Here is a 20,124-nt window from a genome sequence, read left to right as displayed (position 1 = left end):
ATTCGTTCTAGCTGAATCTGTTCGCATACATTCACTGGACTATTTCGAAACTTTGTTTTGACAGGAACAAGTATAATATAAAATAAGATCACATATACGTATATATTCTTTGAAGTTTCAAGTGGGGTTGAAAGTTTCCGCGCAGAAAGGCAAGCGCAGAGACGCTTCGACAGACAATTTCAAGAACTGTTCTAGTGCTCACGCATTTTCTGCGATGCAGAAAAATATACCGGTTCCTTTTCTGCCATACTATTTTCTGTATAATACAAACTTTAAGTGTCTAATTCGTTGTTTGTGATTTGAGTCATAAAAGAAAACATGGCCGTGTCGCATCAGTGGTTCGTTCAATGGTCCGCGCCATCGATGCTCTTCGCTGATATAACTAGTCAATACAACAAAGTAAATGAACATTTTGGTAATTTGGAAACCAAATGGATTAGCTCGTCGGAATCTAGTATCCACCGTTATAACAACAGAAATGTGTATAATGGACGGTTGCAGGCTCTTAGAGATTATAGTAAAGAAACTTTGGAAAGACATAAACCAAATGGTAAGTGATAAAGTAATATCAGTAAATATAAAATTAACTGCTGCCAACTTTGTTAATAGTAAAGGTTTTGGAACTGAAATTAGAAAGAATTAAAAATCTATTGGTATAGTTTATTTTAAAATATAATTTAGTATATTTTCATTCCCATGTTTTTAATTGGTTACAGCATTTGTCCGCAATTTTCTTAGCCTTCTCTATCTTGGATGACGGCAAAATAATTAAAGTTATATTATTAAAATTAACAGCAGATAATTTTTAAGAGTATACGTGGACATAAATCGTTGTTTGCTAACTAGGTTTGGCATTTGCAAAAACATCGACAGACAGTTTAAAACCTGTTAAAATGTTTATTTCCAAGAACAAATCTAAAGTTGTTTACATTAATGTGTTATAATAGGTAAACGTGATCAGTTAGTGAATACAAAAAAAAAGAGTTTTAATGAAATAACAATAAAACACGCATTCTTTTAATACGATTATTATAAGTCGAAACTTATTTAGGTCTACCAAAAAGATGATTTTGACAATTTTATTAGGTTTCAGTCATGAAACAAACATGATTAAAATGAAGAAAATTATTTCTATAACAGCTTACTGACAGACCATAATGAAAATTTCCTCGAATTGAATTGTTTTTTTTATTTTATTGCCTTTGTAGGCAGACGGGCATACGGCCCACCTGATGGTGAGTGGTTACCGTCGCCCATGGACTTCAGCAATGCCAGGGGCAGAGCCAAGCCGCTGCCTACCGTTTAATACTCTCCACAAGCCTCGTTTGAAGAAGGACATGTCATAGCGCTCGGGAAACACCGTGGAGGGGAGCTCATTCCATAGCCGGATGGTACGTGGCAAAAAAGATCTCTGGAAACGCACTGGATGACCGCAGTGGCTCCAGGTTTTTTTTTTATTGCTTAGATGGATGGACGAGCTCACAGCCCACCTGGTGTTAAGTGGTTACTGGAGCCCATAGACATCTACAACATAAATGCGCCACCCACCTTGAGATATAAGTTCTAAGATCTAGGTAGTATGGATGAACTCTACTCCGGTGACGGGCGGACATACTAGAGAGATTGTATCACACGGATTTCCTCCCAGACAAGAGGAGGAATCTCACACCCCCAATCACCCTCTTCGGCCAAGTCATACTCTGGGCCAGGAAGATCAAGTACCTAGGTGCCACCCTGGATGCATCCATGACATTCTACCCACATATATAATCAGTCCGCGACCGTGCCGCGTTTATTCTCGGCAAACTCTATCCCATGAACTGTAAGCGGAGTAAAATGTGCCTTCAGAACAAGGTAACACTTTAAAAAACATGTATAAGGCGACTTACACGAGTATGGTGTACGTTTACGCGGCCCGCACACACACAGACACCCTCCAATCCCAAGAATTCCGTTTTTGCAGGTTTAAGCGGAGTAAAATGTGCCTTCAGAACAAGGTAACACTTTAAAAAACATGTATAAGGCGACTTACACGAGTATGGTGTACGTTTACGCGGCCCGCACACACACAGACACCCTCCAATCCCAAGAATTCCGTTTTTGCAGGTTAGCCGTCGAAGCTCCGTGGTTCGTGAGGAATGTCGATTTACACGATGGACATCGAATCGATCCGAAAACACATGAAGTCAGCGTCGGAACGTTAGTTCGATAAGGCTATGCGTTATGATAATCGCCTTATCGTTGCCGCCGCTGACTACTCCCCGTATCCTGATCACGCAGGAGCTAGTCACCGTCGACGCCTTAAACGCATCCTTACGAATACATCAGATCCAATAACCTTTGCATTGGACACCTTCAGCTCTAACACTAGGATCCGGCTTAGGGACCCCGTTAACCGTACTCATCGAATTCGACAAAGGGATCGATGTGCAACCTAGCTCATACATCAGCCCGCTGAGTTTCTCGCCGGATCTTCTCAGCGGGTCGCGATTCCGATCTGGTAGTAGATTCATTCACGAAGGAGCTGCTCTTGAGTTCGGTCTCCTTTTGAGGCGCTTGGTTAGCTTTTAGCAAATCCGACGCCTCCTAGCTGAGCCCTTGCTCGCCCACCTGTCCTGGTGAAACTGTAAAGGCCTCCGGGCCACCAGTAATCCCCCAAGCAATAAAAAAAAAACATTTTCAAGATACGTTTACATACAAGTTCCCAAGAATAACATTTGGACCGTCGCTAAACTGAGTAATTTCGCCCGCGTTATAGTTTCTTAAGTTAGAGCTGAGGGCGTCTAATACAAAGGTTAATGGATCTGATGGATTCGTAAAGGATGTCTATGGCGGCTACGGTGACTAGGTTACTGGCTCCTGCGGGATCAGGATTCCAGGAGTAGGCATCGGCGGCAACGATTCCTCACGAACCATAGAACTCCTTCGGCGAACCTGCAAAAGCGGGATTGTAGGGATTGTAGGGTGTCTCTATGTGTGCGGATCGCGTGAGCAAACACCACACTCGCGTAAATCATGACGGGCCTTATGCAAGTTTTGTAAAGTGTCACCTTGTCAAATCCGTGTGGAGTTTCCCCTTTGAAATAGCACCGCTATGCCTTGATGTCTATGCGCCATTTTCGGAACCACTGTCCTAAGGTTATGATTGCGCTCTGAAGTTCACTCGCGATTAGGGACTTGTTTCTACTCGAGTAGTAAACGGTTTTATCGTAGGCGCGGATCGAGGCGTTGTTGGCTACAAGGAGTTCCCTATCATCGTCGGGCAATTCGAAGCGGTGAAGGAAGTCCTCCGCTACAACTTGCTTCGATGACCTATCTAATGTCGAGGTGATATGTGATGTTACGATGACTATGGCTTCAGCGTTATCCTGAGGGGAGAAACTTTTGTTAGCCAGATTTAGACCTCTGTCAAATATTTTGTATTCTATGATAATCGTAGCTACCTGCTCATGTAATTTGATTAGATTTTATCAAAACATACAAAATTTATTATTTACTTTTATTGATTATAATTTTTTTACTTAATCCTTAGTTGTTTAATTAATATTTATATATTATTTATCATACATGATATGTATTTTATATATTTATCATACATTGTTTATCTCATCAAATAATTAAAAAAAAAATCGATTTGTGAGAAAGTGTATTGTGTATCCCATCTAATTACGCATTCAACCACGATTTACATCTAGTTGTAGAGAACATGAAGTGCACGTTGTAAAAAACTTATTACATAAAACCACGAGTACGCGTCTTAAATATACCTATTACAATACTTACATCGTACCGTTTCTTTGTATACATGCTGAGCTTTGAGTTGGGCAATATCTTCAATCGGTGAAAGTGAAATCGTACTGTATGTTTAGTTCACTCGGGACAATTTATTGTTACTTAAATTGCATTCATAAAAATACAAACTATTAGAACACTCTCAGGATCTTACGCGTCATAGACATTAAAGTTTAAGTCTGTTTTAATACACCAGTGAACGGTAGGTTCGTACTTAATGGCTGTGTGGTGTCAGCCTAGAATAGTACAGTTTCATCTCGTCCTGTGAGTAACGTTGAAGGCGATAGCAACGGCAGCCACTTTACCTAAGCCGATAGCCTTGAGAAGCTGTTTCAGCCTAACCTTAGCTAGTATGTGACCTTTTTTTATTGCTTAGTTGGGTGAACAAGCTCACAGTCCACCTGGTGTTGAGTAGTTACTGGAGCCCATAGACATCCACAATTTAAATGCGCTACCCATCTTGATATATAAGTTCTAAGGTCTCAAGTATAGTTACAACGGCTGCCCCACCCTTCAAACCGAAACGCATTACTGCTTCAACTCCGGGCTCAAACCGGAGTGTTGCTAATACTGACCCTAGCAAGAGCAGTGCTTCACAGAATCTACCACCGGATCAGAAACCGACCCACTGAGAAGATCCAGCGAGAAACTCAGTGGTCTGTCTCTGTGGGTTCATTCGCTTGTCGAGCCCTTCGTCGCAAGCGCCGGGTTCGATGAGGACGGTGACCGGTGCTTGTGATACCTAAAAGCACCGTTAATGGATCAGGAGGATCCGTAATGAAGTGTTTTGGGCGACGTCGACTGTTTACCATTCGATCTACAGGATCGGGTATGTAGTTTCGAGTGGCCACGACAAGTGGGTTCTCATGTCGTGTAGCAGCCACATTCTCCTAATATTATATCAACACACTGAGAACGCATAGGACTCTCAAATCAAAACTTAATCACAATATTTCGCTTTCTAAAATAACCAATTCAAAACCTGAACAGTCAAAAACTACCAAAAATTTATATTTTTAATAAAATAATACCAGTCCGTTTTGAATTTTTTATTTTATTTTTCTTTCTCGTTTGTTTGCTCACATTTTTTTGTAGCATTTGCGAGCTTGAAAGTTATAAATAAGTTATTTGGTTAGTTAATTTTTTTTATCATATTTTTTTTGAAGTCGTCGTGGTCTAACGGATAAGACGTCCGATGCATTCGTGTTGAGCGATGCACCAATGTTCGAATCTCAGGCGGCTACCAATTTTCCTAATGAAATACGTACTCAACAAATGTTCACGATTGACTTTCACGGTGAAAGAATAACATCGTGTAATAAAAATCAAAGCCGAAAAATTATAATTTGCGTAATTACTGGTGGTAGGACCTCTTATGAGTCCGCATGGGTAGGTACCACCACCCTATCTATTTCTGCCGTAAAGCAGTAATGCGTTTCAGTTTGAAGGGTGGGGTAGCCGTTTTAACTATACTAAGACCTTAGAACTTATATCTCAAGGTGGGTGGCGCATTTACGTTGTAGATGTCCATGGGCTCCATTAACCACTTAATACCAGGTGGGCTTGGAGTTTATCCATCCATCAAAGCTACAAAAAAAATCTTATTAATTTTTTTCTTGAATATTCGATTTCTGGTTATACTTGATTGAAAATAATACCTTTGAATTGTTAAAATGGAAACTAAACACTTGATCGATGTTTTTATAGAGTATATTTCCGGAAGTTATTCATTAGGTTTTTCACGAAACGGACGTAATTTACCACTTAATCGCGAGTAGTTAGTTAATCAATAACCAACTATCTGATTGATGTAATAGTAATTGCTCGGTAAACAACTATTTAATATCGGAAATGTGTATTTATTTCTGTATTAAATTAACACATTTAAAGACAATTTACAATGTATCCGTGTAAATAATGTTTTAATGTTTGTTTTAGTATTTACTGGGTATTCATCTTGAAACATCGTACCTTCTAGATCCGAAATAAATAAAAAACCCTGAAGAATATTGACGTTAGTTTGGATAACATATATTTCGTTAAAAGCACAAAAAATAAAATCAGGTATACATTAGTTACGTTAATTTATTTTAATTCAGTTAAAGTAATTTAATTTATTTTGATTCAGTTAAAATAAATTGAGGGCGACAAAATTAAACCTTAATGACTCAAACCAACTCAAACCAACTTTTAAAAATATACTATCAACCTTCCAATCAATGAACATCAAGAAAATATAATATCATTGTTCATTTTGTTGAATTATCAAACTGAATGTTATTTAAGAACTTATTATGTAAACTTAATACCATTTTGTGTGAAAAACATGTGTGAAGTGCATGTCCACCAGAAGTAATCAGAACACGCTTCACGACGAGTTCTTCCTGAATAATGGATTCTTGTGAGTACAAATAAATTTAAATAAATCACAACCTGTTTAGTTACAACACGATAATATAAAATAAATAATAGATACATAATATATAGTTCACTAAATTCGAGTTATCTCTGAAACTATGTATTATATATATAATCTATGAGGCACGTAAAAATGTCAAAATTGTTCTTAGCTTTTACATTTCAATTAAGTATGACACAAATGGTTCTAGCTAACTCTATATCATACGTATACTCTATAACGTTATCATAATATTTCTAAGTATTCTCTCTGAAGTGCATTGCTCTTAAGAAAGTTTCATAGTAAAAACAAATTTTATCGACTAGCCGCAGACCGGAAAGCACTAGGCAGTTAAAACTGATAAATTATGCATGAAAACATCTGTCAAATATCATGAAATCATTATCTATATATTAATACGTGAAGCAAAAACTTTGTATCCCTTTTTACGAAAATTGCGCGGACGGAGGAGTATGAAATTTTCCACACTTATAGAGAATATAGAGAAGAAGTGCACAATGCTAATATTTTTTTAAAATAATGCATAAAAGATACATTAAATCCATAAAGAAAACATTACACACACTACATACCATGTATTTGACGCACATACGCATGCATACTATTTATTGTCAAACTTTTGTTCTTGACGTCTGTTGTCAAATTGAGAATAGATTAAATATTGTTTGTCTTTGTTAATATTTTTTATAGTGTAGTCTTGGCGAAATTTGTGATTATAGAAGTATAAAATACAATCATAATAGTGTACAAACTTACAATTCCAATTAATTATAGTCGAATTTCGACTACTGCGGGACCTCTAGTTCTGTTAATTCCTTGTTAAAAACTATAGTTTACAAGTAAACTTATTCTAAATTGTTTTAATTACATTTTTTTAGATTATGTTTAATTTTATAACCTAAAATGTAGATACCCGTGATACACGAATTAAAGTAGGTAATAGAAAAGAAAGGTCAATGGCATATTTTTTTAAATATCCCAAGTAAAAATGTATGTTGCTTGAAATATGTACTTTAGCTTGTATTTTACCTTTGTTGTTACAACCTAAATTTTAATACATTTTATATGGAGATACATTTTATTATTGTTATAATGTTATACATCGACTGACTCTGTAATGCAGTAATTAGCGCTCCTGACTGTTGCACCGAGGTCTGTGGGTTCGATTCCCACATCGGACAAGCATTTGGGTGATGAACAAGTTTGTTTGCCCTTCGTCTGGGTTTCTATTAACTATATATGTATTTATATAACGTATAAGTATGTATGTCAGTCCCTGGTACCCATAACACAGAGAATCCGAATTTGGGGCCAGATGACCGTGGATAATTTGTTCCCAGTTATTTATTTGTATATGTGATTTTTTTCAATCGGTAATAGATCGCTCTCTGTGCTTTTGTCTTTCGTTCTTTTTGTTTGTAAGATTTAAGATTTTGCATGCATTCGTTTTGATTTTATATTAATATACAATCAATTATATTTTTACACTCCACTCTATTCTAAATAATTGGATTATGCAAATGTAAAAATAAAACTATCATTATTGTTCATAATATTTTTTTATATTTTATCAACATAGGGGCTTGAGTAATATGCGCCACGCCATAAGCAAGTAATAGTTTTCTTGATAGCCATTACGAAGCAATCAAATGCAGTTCGCTTAATTGCTTACCTTACCGTAGTAATTGTAGCGTCAACCTTAGAAAGACGGTTTCACTTTGTGGACAATCAAATCGATTTAATACGATTTTTATAGTTTTTATACATTTTGAAGCTTCAATATTTTACTAGAAACCTGATTTGACTTCTGCTTTGAAATTAGGTGTTTTAGATGCAGATTTGATGTAGAAATAGATAAGAGGATTATTTATGTATGAGAATTAATTCGGAAATGATGGATTGTTTTATTTTTTATATTAATATTGGTACCAGAAAATCACACAACCTACTTTCTTTAATTTCTATGCATACCGCTTGAGACGCGAATTTGTAGTACTAAAAAGAGATACGGACATAAATTATACATTGTATAGCACTCGTTTTCTAAGTAAATAGTCTAACACGTCTTTGCGAACAATTCCTCTGATGAAGGACTAATAACGTTGTAGTTGTAGCAATGGCCTAAAAGATTAGACGTCCGGTGCATTCATATCTAGCGTTGCACCGGTGTTAGAATCCCGCTGGCAAGTACCAATTTTTTAATGAAGTACGTACCTAACAAATGTTCACGATTGACTTCCACGGTGAAGGAATAACGTAGTGTAGTAAAAACCAAACCCACAAAATTACAATTTGCGTAATTACTGGTGTTAGGACGTCTTGTGAGTCCGCACGGGTAGGTACCACCCCCTTGCTTGCTTATTTCAGCCGGGAAGCAGTAACGTGTTTCGGTTTAAAGAGTGGGGCAGCCGTTATAACTATTCTGAAACGTCTGAAACCTTAGAACTCAAATCTCAAAGTGGGTGGGCGGCATTTACGTTGTAGATACCTATGGGCTCCGGTAACCACTTAACACCAGGTGGGCCGTAAGCTCGTCCACCCACCTAAGCAATAAAAAAAAACCTGAAATATTAAAGTTTTTAAAAACAAATCCGTAAGGTTAAAATTTGTTCAAAAAACTATTTTAAATCTAAAATAAATTGGACTGAAGGCTTTCCTTCTGGTATTACAAGAAGATTACAATCACGCTTGAAACAAGATTGCTCTGATAACTCTTTTACGACAAAAACAAGTCGGGTGTTGTATTTTAACTGTGTGCCCGCACAATTTAAAGCATGCCCTATTTCCAATTTCAAGTCAGATACAATTAAAAGTCAGTTTATATTTGATTTAATTTTACAATTTTCTTATTTTATTGCTTACATGGGTGGACGAGCTCACAGCCCACCTGGTGTTAAATGGTTACTGGAGCCCTTAGACATCTACAACGTAAATGTGCCACCCACCTTGAGATATGAGTTCTAAGATCTCAGTATAGCTACAACGGCTGCCCTACCCTTCAAAACAACATTTATATTCCTTAGTTTTCATTTGTACGTATTTGTTTTCGATTTCAGATCGCTCCCGATCTGCGGCTATAACGCTATGGCTAACAGTAATGGGTTTGTCGCAACCTCAGCTGCTGCCAGCCGATAATGAGACGCCACCCTTCAGTACGCTGTATAAATGGAAAAATGTTGACTTCGAATTCCCTTCAATCGGGCATCGCAGAGAAGCGCTTGCTACTGGGCACGATCTTTTTTACCTTATTTCATTACAGATGTCTAAATATTATTTAGTATAATTTTTTGGAACGAAGTTCCTTATGGGAACGATGCGGAGGTGTACCCTAACCGGGAAAAAACGTCCGTAACGTAAGATTTTTATTAGTAATGCACACAGTGTACCACTTAGCTTTGTCATAACGTACAAAATAGTAATGCACACAGTGTATGACTTAACTTTGTAATAACGTACAAAAAATAACATATTTTTTTATCATTCATTGACCACGATCTCAGAGCATTCGTTTGCGCAATACACTAACTCTTATGCAAGCAACCGTGAATGAAGTGTACCACAATAAGTTCGCACGTTACCGAATGACCGTGGGTTGTTGCGAAACCTCCAGTTTTATTTTCTTTATACCTCGAATAGAGCTTAAAATTAACATTTTTATAATAAGGAACTTCGTTCCTATCCGGTGTCCTACGACACCACGCATTTTTTGTATTTAAATACCTAAGGTAAGGTTAACCATGTAAAAATTTAAATGTTTAATAAGTAACTCAAAAAAATTATGAAATTTACGACAAAATATGATGAAAAAAAAATTTAAATGAAATGGCGTTATAAAAATATTAAAGTTTGTATCGATTTTCCAGAAAATTTGTTCCGGACAGTGTTTTACCTCTTGGTTTAGAGGTATGGGGTTCAAGAATATGGGTAACCTTACCAAACTGGAGAAGCGGTGTACCAGCTACCTTGGCTACGGTGCCGCGAGCTGGAGGTGTCATCTCACCCGCGCTTAAGCCGTATCCAGACTGGAGTTATCATACAGCACTTAGTAAGATTAATACTTAAACCAAATTATTACATTATAATAAGGGTCGGAGTATAGCGTTGGCGCTTTGTCACTTCAAATAAAAATGAAAGCTGTGCAGTTCAAGATTTATGATAATTTTTTTTCGCACAAGGTCATATTTACTTTCAGATAAAGGACAATGCCCATTTTCTATGGGCGTTTGGGCCCCTAAAAAAAGTTGTCCTGTCATGATGGTTTTAACTTAACTTGATAGACAAAGAAATATCGTTTCATATTCAGAAAACGATTTTTATTTCTCACCCAGGTTTAAGAGAAATCTGTTTTTTTCTGCAGCTAAAATTAAGTTGTTAATTGTTTTCTTCGAAATCAATAATCGCTCTCATAATTATTTCCAGTATTAAATAAGTTAATTGTGGTTAATGTTGCTAGAAATAAGCCCTTACGTACATTTTATTGTTATTATATCCTCATAATAATAATAAAATGAAATGAAAATCTGGAAGCCGGCAACGATATTGTTGTTGTTGTTTTTAAATTCACCAATAAGCAGGCAAAGAGCGTAGCCTATACAGCCTAGTCTGTCGAAGTTATATATTTTTTATGTCAATAAAAAGCCGGTGTATCTCTTTTTATTGCTTTTTGGGAGTTTTGACGTCAACTCGACGAATACCACATTGACTGAGCATGAGTTTACGCAGACCTTTTATACACAATATTACAAATACAAATAATACAAATTACACAATAAACTATTAAAAAAACATTAAAATAAAAATTCAAGTGACGCTTCACTCGGGTTGCTGCCAAAACTCTCTGATTATATATAATAAGAATAGAGTAATGGTAGGCCATTGATATTTTTACTAATGGAATCATTAATATCTAAAAATATTAAATAATTCATGGTTTTAAGTAATAATTATTATTACAATATATAAATATTGAATTGAACAAAAATAAACTAAGAAGCCTGTGAATTATAAGCATTAGCTATTTTTTATTTATTTGTTGTTCAAGTCACAAACAACTCTTTCGTTTGACAGCATATAGGTTTGCTATAAGGCTGTATGGGCTAAGCCCTTTGCCTATTGGCGAATTTAAAAACAATGGCATGGATAGTTTTGGGATGTTATCAAATAACTAATTTATTTTTTTGGAAAACAATGCCAGGTTGAAAGAAATGTTGATACATAAACTAAACAACGTGAAAAAATAGGGCATAGTTTTTCAAGTAAGTTTTTCAAGTTTTGACATAAAGTTGGCCCACTTTTGGGCATTGTCCTTTACCATTATTCTGATCTGTAAATTGTCTATAGATATATTGAGCTTTATTAATTTAGTTAGTTGTAGCAACTTGCTACAACTATCCTGTGTCCTGTATATGTATAGTGAGTCCTATCTCAGAACATCAGTGATTTTACAAAAAAAAGTACATGACAAATAGCACCTCCACCAAAAATTCAACAATTAGAATGGTTTTCGGATATGATTTAAGACGCGGTTTTAATTAGTTGAAATAGCTGACCAATCTCAATGACTCCGTTTGGCGAAGATATCGACTGACGAACGCACTATGATTTTGTTTAATCACATTCTTACTGGAAACTTCAGTTTGAAGAATGAAACTCAGGGTCGAACTGCTTGGTATAAGGGAAAATAATGTCGAAATAAAAGCATTAGGCAGCGGTAGGCAGCGGCTTAGCTCTGCCCCTGGCATTGCTAAAGTCCAAGGGCGACGGTAACCACTCACCATCGGGTGGGCCGTATGCTCGTCTGCCTACAAGGGCAATAAAAAATAAAATGTGGAAGCCGGTATTTATGAAACAACTAAAAACTTAGCATCACGGAGAATTAGTTGATTCAATAATGCAACAAATTGTAAAAAGAAAGTACCATGCGAAATCAGTAAGAATGAACGACAATTAACGCATGTGAATATTTCAGACGTGGTTAGAGCCAAGATTGCCTTGCTTTGATGAGTAGTAATGCACCTGCTGTTTAGTTTGTCATTATTTATACATGATAGAACTTAAAAACAGTGCCGAGTAGTTAATCGATCTTTACCACTAAGTATTTCATTATTGCATCATGATGAAGCGAGAACATCCGTTTTACAATGAAGCCGTATTTGGATAGACTCACATATTCTATTCGGTATTCAGTACCGATGCTTGACCGTTCTCGCGTGAAATCGGTTTTTTGTTGCGAATAAAATAATTCTTGGTTTCTATTCGTGCGCGGTGTTTAAATTTTTGTCATTGTTTTTTGACAACAGTCATCCACAAACTTCGTTGCCGTCTTTTAGAGTCTGTCCGCACAGCGATATTTCACCGCGAGGTTTTTATTCTCGCGTATTAAATTCCACGATCGGAATTACACCTAGTACGCACTGCGAATAAAATTTCGTACTATTTTCCTCAGTTTAATTCAGTTCTCGGCTGAGACGGACGTGTAAAATGGACAACCGAACAAAAATTTTAATGTATCTAATGCTAAGGCGGCGTAACAGACGTATCAAAAGATGTCATGAGCATTGGATTCACCCACTTACGGCATTGAGACCCATGAAAGGTTTTTTCTACATAGAATATCAAGAGTTGCGAAAATACAGCAAAAAGTTTTTTGGCTATTACAGAATGACAAAAAAAGCATTCGATAATTTACTACAACTACCTGGTCCAGCAATTACCTATCAAGCGAAACGCGCGAATTATATTCCACAGTGCGAACATAGCCATACTTACTTTATACGGTACAAAATATTCGCACGGAAATAAATCGCACCGCTTCGGGTTCAATTTGCATCAAGTCACAGATTTTTTTCCCGCGCGATTTTTTTACCGCCAGTGCGGATACTCCTATAATATTAAATGTGTTACAGAATTACGAGAAAAAAATCGCGCGGTGAAATATCGCTGTGCGGACAAGGCCTAATTCAGTTCTCGGCCGAGACACACGTGTAAAATGGACAACTGAACTAAAATTTTAATTTATCTAATACTAAGGCGGCGCCGCGGCGTAACAGATGAATCAAAAGATGTCATGAACATGGGATTCACCCACTTAGGAATTGAGACCCATGAAACTGAGCGAAACGTGCCAATTTTATTCCGCAGTGCGAACATAGTCATACTTACTTTATAGTCTAGTCAACAAGTTCAAAAACGTGTTAAATAGACATAAAGCTCCTAAAAATATGTACGATAGCTCATTGGATGCGGAATGATGTCTACAAAAATGTTTTTTAAGGGCTTATTAGCACATAAAAAATTGCGATTGTTATAAACAAAATAAGATTTAAAAAAAAGGAATTTGATTTTTCCTTAATAATTTCTAAAATAATGATATTTAAGGAATTTTGAAAAAAGATCCTGAAAGAGGAGGAAATTTCCAATAAAAAAGTCCCAACTCCCGGAATTCTATCTCTATTATTTATAAAAAAAAAATAACGCTGAAAATAGCGCTCCGCGCGGTCGCTACGGCATAGGCGCGCAGTCTAAAAAGCCGGTATATCGCCTAAAATAATTTTTTTATAGTATTAAATAACAATTTAAAAATTTGAATAATTTATGGTGTAATCTAAACACTTGAAGGAAAAAAACCTCGGTGAAAAAAAAATTTTACATCGATTTTTCAAAAATTTACACCATTGTTAATTAACTAACTTTTTTCCAATCTCTGTTTTTATAAATTACGGTATAAAAGTTACAATAATTCATCTATAAATTTTTCCCTTCGTGGAGCTCTTAACATTTAAGTACTTAATAAAGTTAAGCAAAAAAATTTTTTTAATCTTTATTATTTTGATAATTATAATTTTTTTTAATTAACAAAAAATTTAATTTCTAAAAAATGTTATGAAAATTTTTTTTTTTCCTAATATCTTAATATTGCTGTTTTTGCGTCTACCATAGGTTTTAATTAACATTTAAAAAAAAAATTTTACGCTATTTGTTAAGAAATTGTTTATAAATAAATAGACTATTTTGGGATTAAAAAAAAAAAAAGAATTACCGTCTTATTGTATAGGTGAAATAAAGATTTAGAAAAAAAAAAAATTCTTAAATAAATGTTTTAATTGTTTAAAATCGTTTTTTTCATATTTCAATTGTTTAAATAATTAGTTAAGAAATTATTTTTTTCTTAAAAATCATCATTGACTCTTTTCAGCGGATTAACAAAGAAATACATTTTTTTATAAATAATTTCTTTGTTTATTAACTTAACAATTTGTTATAAAAAATTAATATTAATCGTTATATTTTTTTTCGAAAACTACAAAAAATTATAAAAACAACCATATATATAAAATATATAAAAAAAAAATTGTATTTTTTACAGCATTTTTAGATATTATATGATAATGAAATTACAGCCGTTACATAATTTGTCAAGCTATAAATTGTTATAACTTTTAAACTATAAGAGATACGGTAAAGGACACTCAGGTCATTTTTATAAAGGATTTATTTATCTTTAAAATAAATTCAAAATCGATCCTGTAACTATTGTTTATCAGTTATAAGCATTTGTTTATAAAAAACTATGATTTCTTTGATATTTTTTGAAATTTCATAGCTTATAATTTGTTGAATAATATAGATACAGCTACGGACCCAAAAACTTTTTTGTTCTATGATAAAGTATCTTTCTAATTACGTATAAATCATAGAAATATATAATTTTATTTAAATAATATACTAGTTTTAATTTATACTTACCTCATTTACATTCTGCTATCGATCAGTTTTCATTTATTTATCAAATGCTTATAACAACTGATAAACAATAGTTACAGGATCGATTTTGAATTTATTTTAAAGATAAATAAATCCTTTATAAAAATGACCTGAGTGTCCTTTACCGTATCTCTTATAGTTTAAAAGTTATAACAATTTATAACTTGACAAATTATGTAACGGCTGTAATTTCATTATCATATATCTAAAAATGCTGTAAAAAATACAAAATTTTTTTTCTATATTTTGTTATGTATGGTTGTTTTTATAATTTTTTGTAATTTTCGAAAAAAAATATAACGATTAATATTATTTTTTTATAACAAATTGTTAAGTTAATAAACAATGAAATTATTTATAAAAAAATGTATTTCTTTGTTAATCCGCCGAAAAGAGTCAATGATGATTTTTAAGAAAAAAATAATTTCTTAACTAATTATTTAAACAATTGAAATATGAAAAAAACGATTTTAAACAATTAAAACATTTATTTAAGATTTTTTTTTTTTTCTAAATCTTTATTTCACCTATACAATAAGACGGTAATTCTTTTTTTTTTTTAATCCCAAAATAGTCTATTTATTTATAAACAATTTCTTAACAAATAGCGTAAAAATTTTTTTTAAATGTTAATTAAAACCTATGGTAGATGCAAAAACAGCAATATTAAGATATTACGAAAAAAAAATTTTTTCATAACATTTTTTAGAAATTAAATTTTTTGTTAATTAAAAAAAATTATAATTATCAAAATAATAAAGATTAAAAAATTTTTTATGCTTAACTTTATTAAGTACTTAAATGATAAGAGCTCCACGAAGGGAAAAATTTATAGATGAATTATTGTAACTTTTATACCGTAATTTATAAAAACAGAGATTGGAAAAAAGTTAGTTAATTAACAATGGTGTAAATTTTTGAAAAATCGATGTAAAATTTTTTTTTCACCGAGGTTTTTTTCCTTCAAGTGTTTAGATTACACCATAATTTATTCAAATTTTTAAATTGTTATTTAATACTATAAAAAAATTATTTTAGGTGATATACCGGCTTTTTAGACTGCGCGCCTATGCCGTAGCGACCTCGCGGAGCGCTATTTTCAGCGTTATTTTTTTTTTATAAATAATAGAGATAGAATTCCGGGAGTTGGGACTTTTTTATTGGAAATTTCCTCCTCTTTCAGGATCTTTTTTCAAAATTCCTTAAATATCATTATTTTAGAAATTATTAAGGAAAAATCAAATTCCTTTTTTTTTAAATCTTATTTTGTTTATAACAATCGCAATTTTTTATGTGCTAATAAGCACTTAAAAAACATTTTTGTAGACATCATTCCGCATCCAATGAGCTATCGTACATATTTTTAGGAGCTTTATGTCTATTTAACACGTTTTTGAACTTGTTGACTAGACTATTATATTTATACGGTACAAAATATTCGTGCGGAAATAAATCGTACCGTTTCGCATTCAATTTGCATCAAGTCACAGATTTTTCCCGCACGATTTTTTTACCGCCAGTGCGGCTACTCCTATAGGATTAAATGTGTTACCGAATTACGAGAAAAAAAATGTGTGGTGAAATATCGCAGTGCGAACAAGGCCTAAATCTCTGGAAAAAAAGTGGCTTCACATCTAATACACATAAAGCCGTATCGGCGAGTGACATACATGTCTTCCATGTTTGAAAGGCCGATGTTTACCGTATATGGACGTATCTATAAATTGTTTGAGTGCTCGTATTCGTGCACGAATTATTCGAATAGTAGCTTAGTGAATTGTTCACGAATATCTAGCATATAAATGAGGCATTATTAGACCTGCAGTTAGACACTAGCACATGGGCGACCGAGTTTTGCTCGCCTCTGTCGATTCGCAATTATTTTTAGTTCCATAATGCATTAGGTAGGTCACATTTATCATAAATGCAGTTTTATATAAAAAATATATTAGATAGTAGGTAGGTAACGCTGTTTTGTAATACAATCTTTTTTATGGGAACGCGCATTCATCATATTTTATAAATAGGTTTCCTGTAAAATGGCGCTTATTTTTGGAGGAGTCACCTACGTATTTAGAGATGCAAACCAAACCATAGCTACATACAAATATTATGCCGTTTCTAAGATGCCAAATCTTTATAGCCGTTTCTAAGATGCATGAAATAAATTGATGTATAATAAAACAAGAATTAGAAACAATACAATAAGCACCATATTCGGTAGACCTAGTCAATCACAATCGATTACTACTTATAAACCTTCAAAGGTCTTCCGTCGACATTGAAAAAATCTAAAGAACGACTTCGATTAATATAAACAGAGGCGGCTTTACCTATGGTGCAGGCCACTTTGAAAAGGCGGCACTACATGAGAACACTCTTGTCATAGCCGCTGGAAATTACATACCCGATCCTGTAGACCGAACGGTAAATAGTCGACGTCGCCCAAAACACGTCATTACGGATCCTTCCGATCCATTAACGGTGCTTTTAGGTACCACAAGCACCGGTCACCGTCCTCGTCGAACCCTTCGTCGTAAGCGAAGGGTTCGACGACCGAATTAACCCCTAGACACAGTCCACTGAGTAACTCGCCGGATCTTCTCAGTGGGTTGCGTTTCCGATCCGGTGGTAGATTCTGTGAAGCACTGCTCTTGCTAGGGCCACTGTTAGCAACACTCCAGTTTGAGCCCCGTGAGCTCACCTACATGTTAAGGTGAAGCTAAAATAGCCTCTCAAGGCTATCAGCATAGGTAGGAAAAAAAATTGCAAGGTGTACGTCCCACACGGGCGCAGTGGTGATAGAAGGCACTGGCCTTGATACTTTCAATGAACCTGTTACATTTGGACCTAATTCATTTTGCCCGCGCGCTTACTAGATGGCGCTAACATGCGCTTGACATCTTCGACTACAAGTAATAGTTTATTTATTATTTATTTATTAATGTATTTATGTACACACAAAAAAGAATACATAATACTAAAATAACAAATACGACATGAGAATTATAGTAATGCACATACACATAGCAAATATTGTTAAACTTTACTACAAAATATTATAACTAACACAGTACATACGAATATAATAGTTTGATTAAATAAACATATTCTTCTTAAAATTGTGTGGTAATTTATATATAATTAATTAATATTGCAGTTCTTTATTGTATCGCTACATTTCTAAAGTGAAATTATGTTATTTTGTCATTAACATTGACGTGTCGCTGGGACGGCTTTGGTGCGAATACGTTGATATGTGGTACAATATGTTGTTCGAATTTGCGTAAAACTTTCTAACAATATCCTCAATGTCAACGTTCAAAAATTTTACATAAATAGTTTCTCCTTTTTATAAAATCGTTATTTTTTTTATCGATATTGAGGACAGTGGCGAAGTCGATTTTGTAATAAATAATTAATAAATATTTTGATTCGTATTTTTTACTTCTTTTTGTTTTTACTTATTATTTTTACTTGCAGATGATGATTTCAATTGTACGAAAATGATATCAGTCTTCCGAGTCAATACGGACCCGTGTGGAAGGCTCTGGGTTTTAGACTCCGGCAAAATCAATGCGCAAGATAATTCAGTACAAGTCTGCCCTCCGAGCATCTTCGTGTTTGATCTACTTACAGACATGCTTATAGCACGTTATCTTATACCCGACAACTATGTACTGCAGGACTCTTTGTTTGCGAATATAATACTAGATACAAAAACATCAGATTGTTCAGATCTACACGCGTATATAGCGGACACGTGGCGTTTTGGATTAATAGTTTTCAGGCAAGAAGATGGAATGTTTTGGAAATACTCTAATCCGTTATTCTACCCTGATCCTTTAGCGTCAAACTTCACTCTACACGGTCTCAATTTTCAATGGAGCGACGGAATATTTGGGCTCGCTTTAACCCCCGTAGATCATTTTCGGGAGAGAATGCTATTTTTCCATTCTCTATCAAGTTACCGAGAGTTTTATGTGCCAACTTCAGTGCTACGCAGACCATCACAAGTTAACAACAGTTTTTCGGAGTTTAATCTCGTGGGCGAGAGTCGTGGGTTATACGGACAATCATCGGCTTCGGCTTTTGATGATCGAGGAGTTATGTTTTATGGTTTAGTTTCCCGAGACAGTATCGGTTGTTGGGACAGCAATAAACCATATCGAAAGAGAACCCTAGGCACAGTGGCAGAAAACGCAGAAACATTAATTTTTCCGAATGATATCAAAATCAATCAAGGTGAACAACAAAATGTGTGGGTAATTTCTAATAAACTGCCCATGTTTCAGAATGGTTCTTTAGATTCTGATGATTATAATTATCGGATTCTTTATGCAGATACGAAAGAGGCTGTGCGCGGAACAGTCTGCGATCCTGCCATCAAAATTCCAATTCGTAGATTACTAGTGAACCGGAGATAACTATACTGCCATACTACAAAATAAAGTACCATAATAAAATTCTAGTTTTATTTTAAAGTAGTGAAACCCAGCCACGTTTCGTTACGTGTTGTAATTTGTGACTATCAGTACTTTTTTAATGAGATCAATAAAACAATTCCTTTTTTATATTGCTTAGATAGGTGGATGAGCTCATAGCCCACCTGGTGTTAAATAGTTACCGGAGCTCATAGAGATCTATCATCATCAGCCTGTAGCAGAGCAGCAGTCCACTGCTGGACATAGGCCTCTCCAATTGTTCGCCACTGAGCACGATCCTCGACTTCTCTCATCAATTTCCTGCCAGCCACCCTGCACAGATCATCACTCCACCGAGCCTGATGGCGTCCTGCACTGCGTTTTCCAGTTCGCGGTCTCCACTCAAGAACGCCTTTACCTCAACGGTTATCGGTTGTCCGGCTAATATGACCAACCCATTGCCACTTCAGCTTACTAATTCGCTGTGCTATGTCTATAACTTGGGTTCTCTGTCGGATCACCTCTTTCCGGATTCGGTCTTTCAGAGAAACTCCAAGCATAGCCCTCTCCATAGCTCGCTGAGCAACTTTAAACTTGTGGACCAGCCCAACCGTAAGTGTCCACGTTTCCGCTCCGTATGTAATGACAGGCAGAACGCACTGATTGAAGACTTTCGTCTTTAGACTCTGTGGAATAGACGACGAAAATACTCGACGTAATTTTCCA

The 20,124-nt window shown here is 34.9% G+C and overlaps 1 protein-coding gene across 1 annotated transcript; it reads left to right on the top strand.

Moving 5' to 3' along the window:
- Positions 1-130: 130 nt before the first annotated feature.
- yellow-12 (protein) lies at positions 131-19,440 on the top strand. The gene is made up of 4 exons (XM_089734500.1): positions 131-550; positions 9,268-9,439; positions 10,075-10,256; positions 18,458-19,440. Exons 1-4 carry the CDS (start codon positions 319-321, stop codon positions 19,399-19,401), a joined length of 1,530 nt encoding a protein of 509 aa, XP_089590626.1. The 5' UTR covers positions 131-318; the 3' UTR covers positions 19,402-19,440.
- Positions 19,441-20,124: the final 684 nt, after the last annotated feature.

The sequence above is a fragment of the Bombyx mandarina genome, chromosome 17, assembly GCF_030267445.1.
Source record: "Bombyx mandarina strain Sakado chromosome 17, ASM3026744v2".
Classification (NCBI taxonomy): domain Eukaryota; kingdom Metazoa; phylum Arthropoda; class Insecta; order Lepidoptera; family Bombycidae; genus Bombyx; species Bombyx mandarina.
The sequence above is the reverse complement of the archived record's forward strand: the minus strand, read 5'-3'. Positions and strand labels throughout refer to the sequence as shown.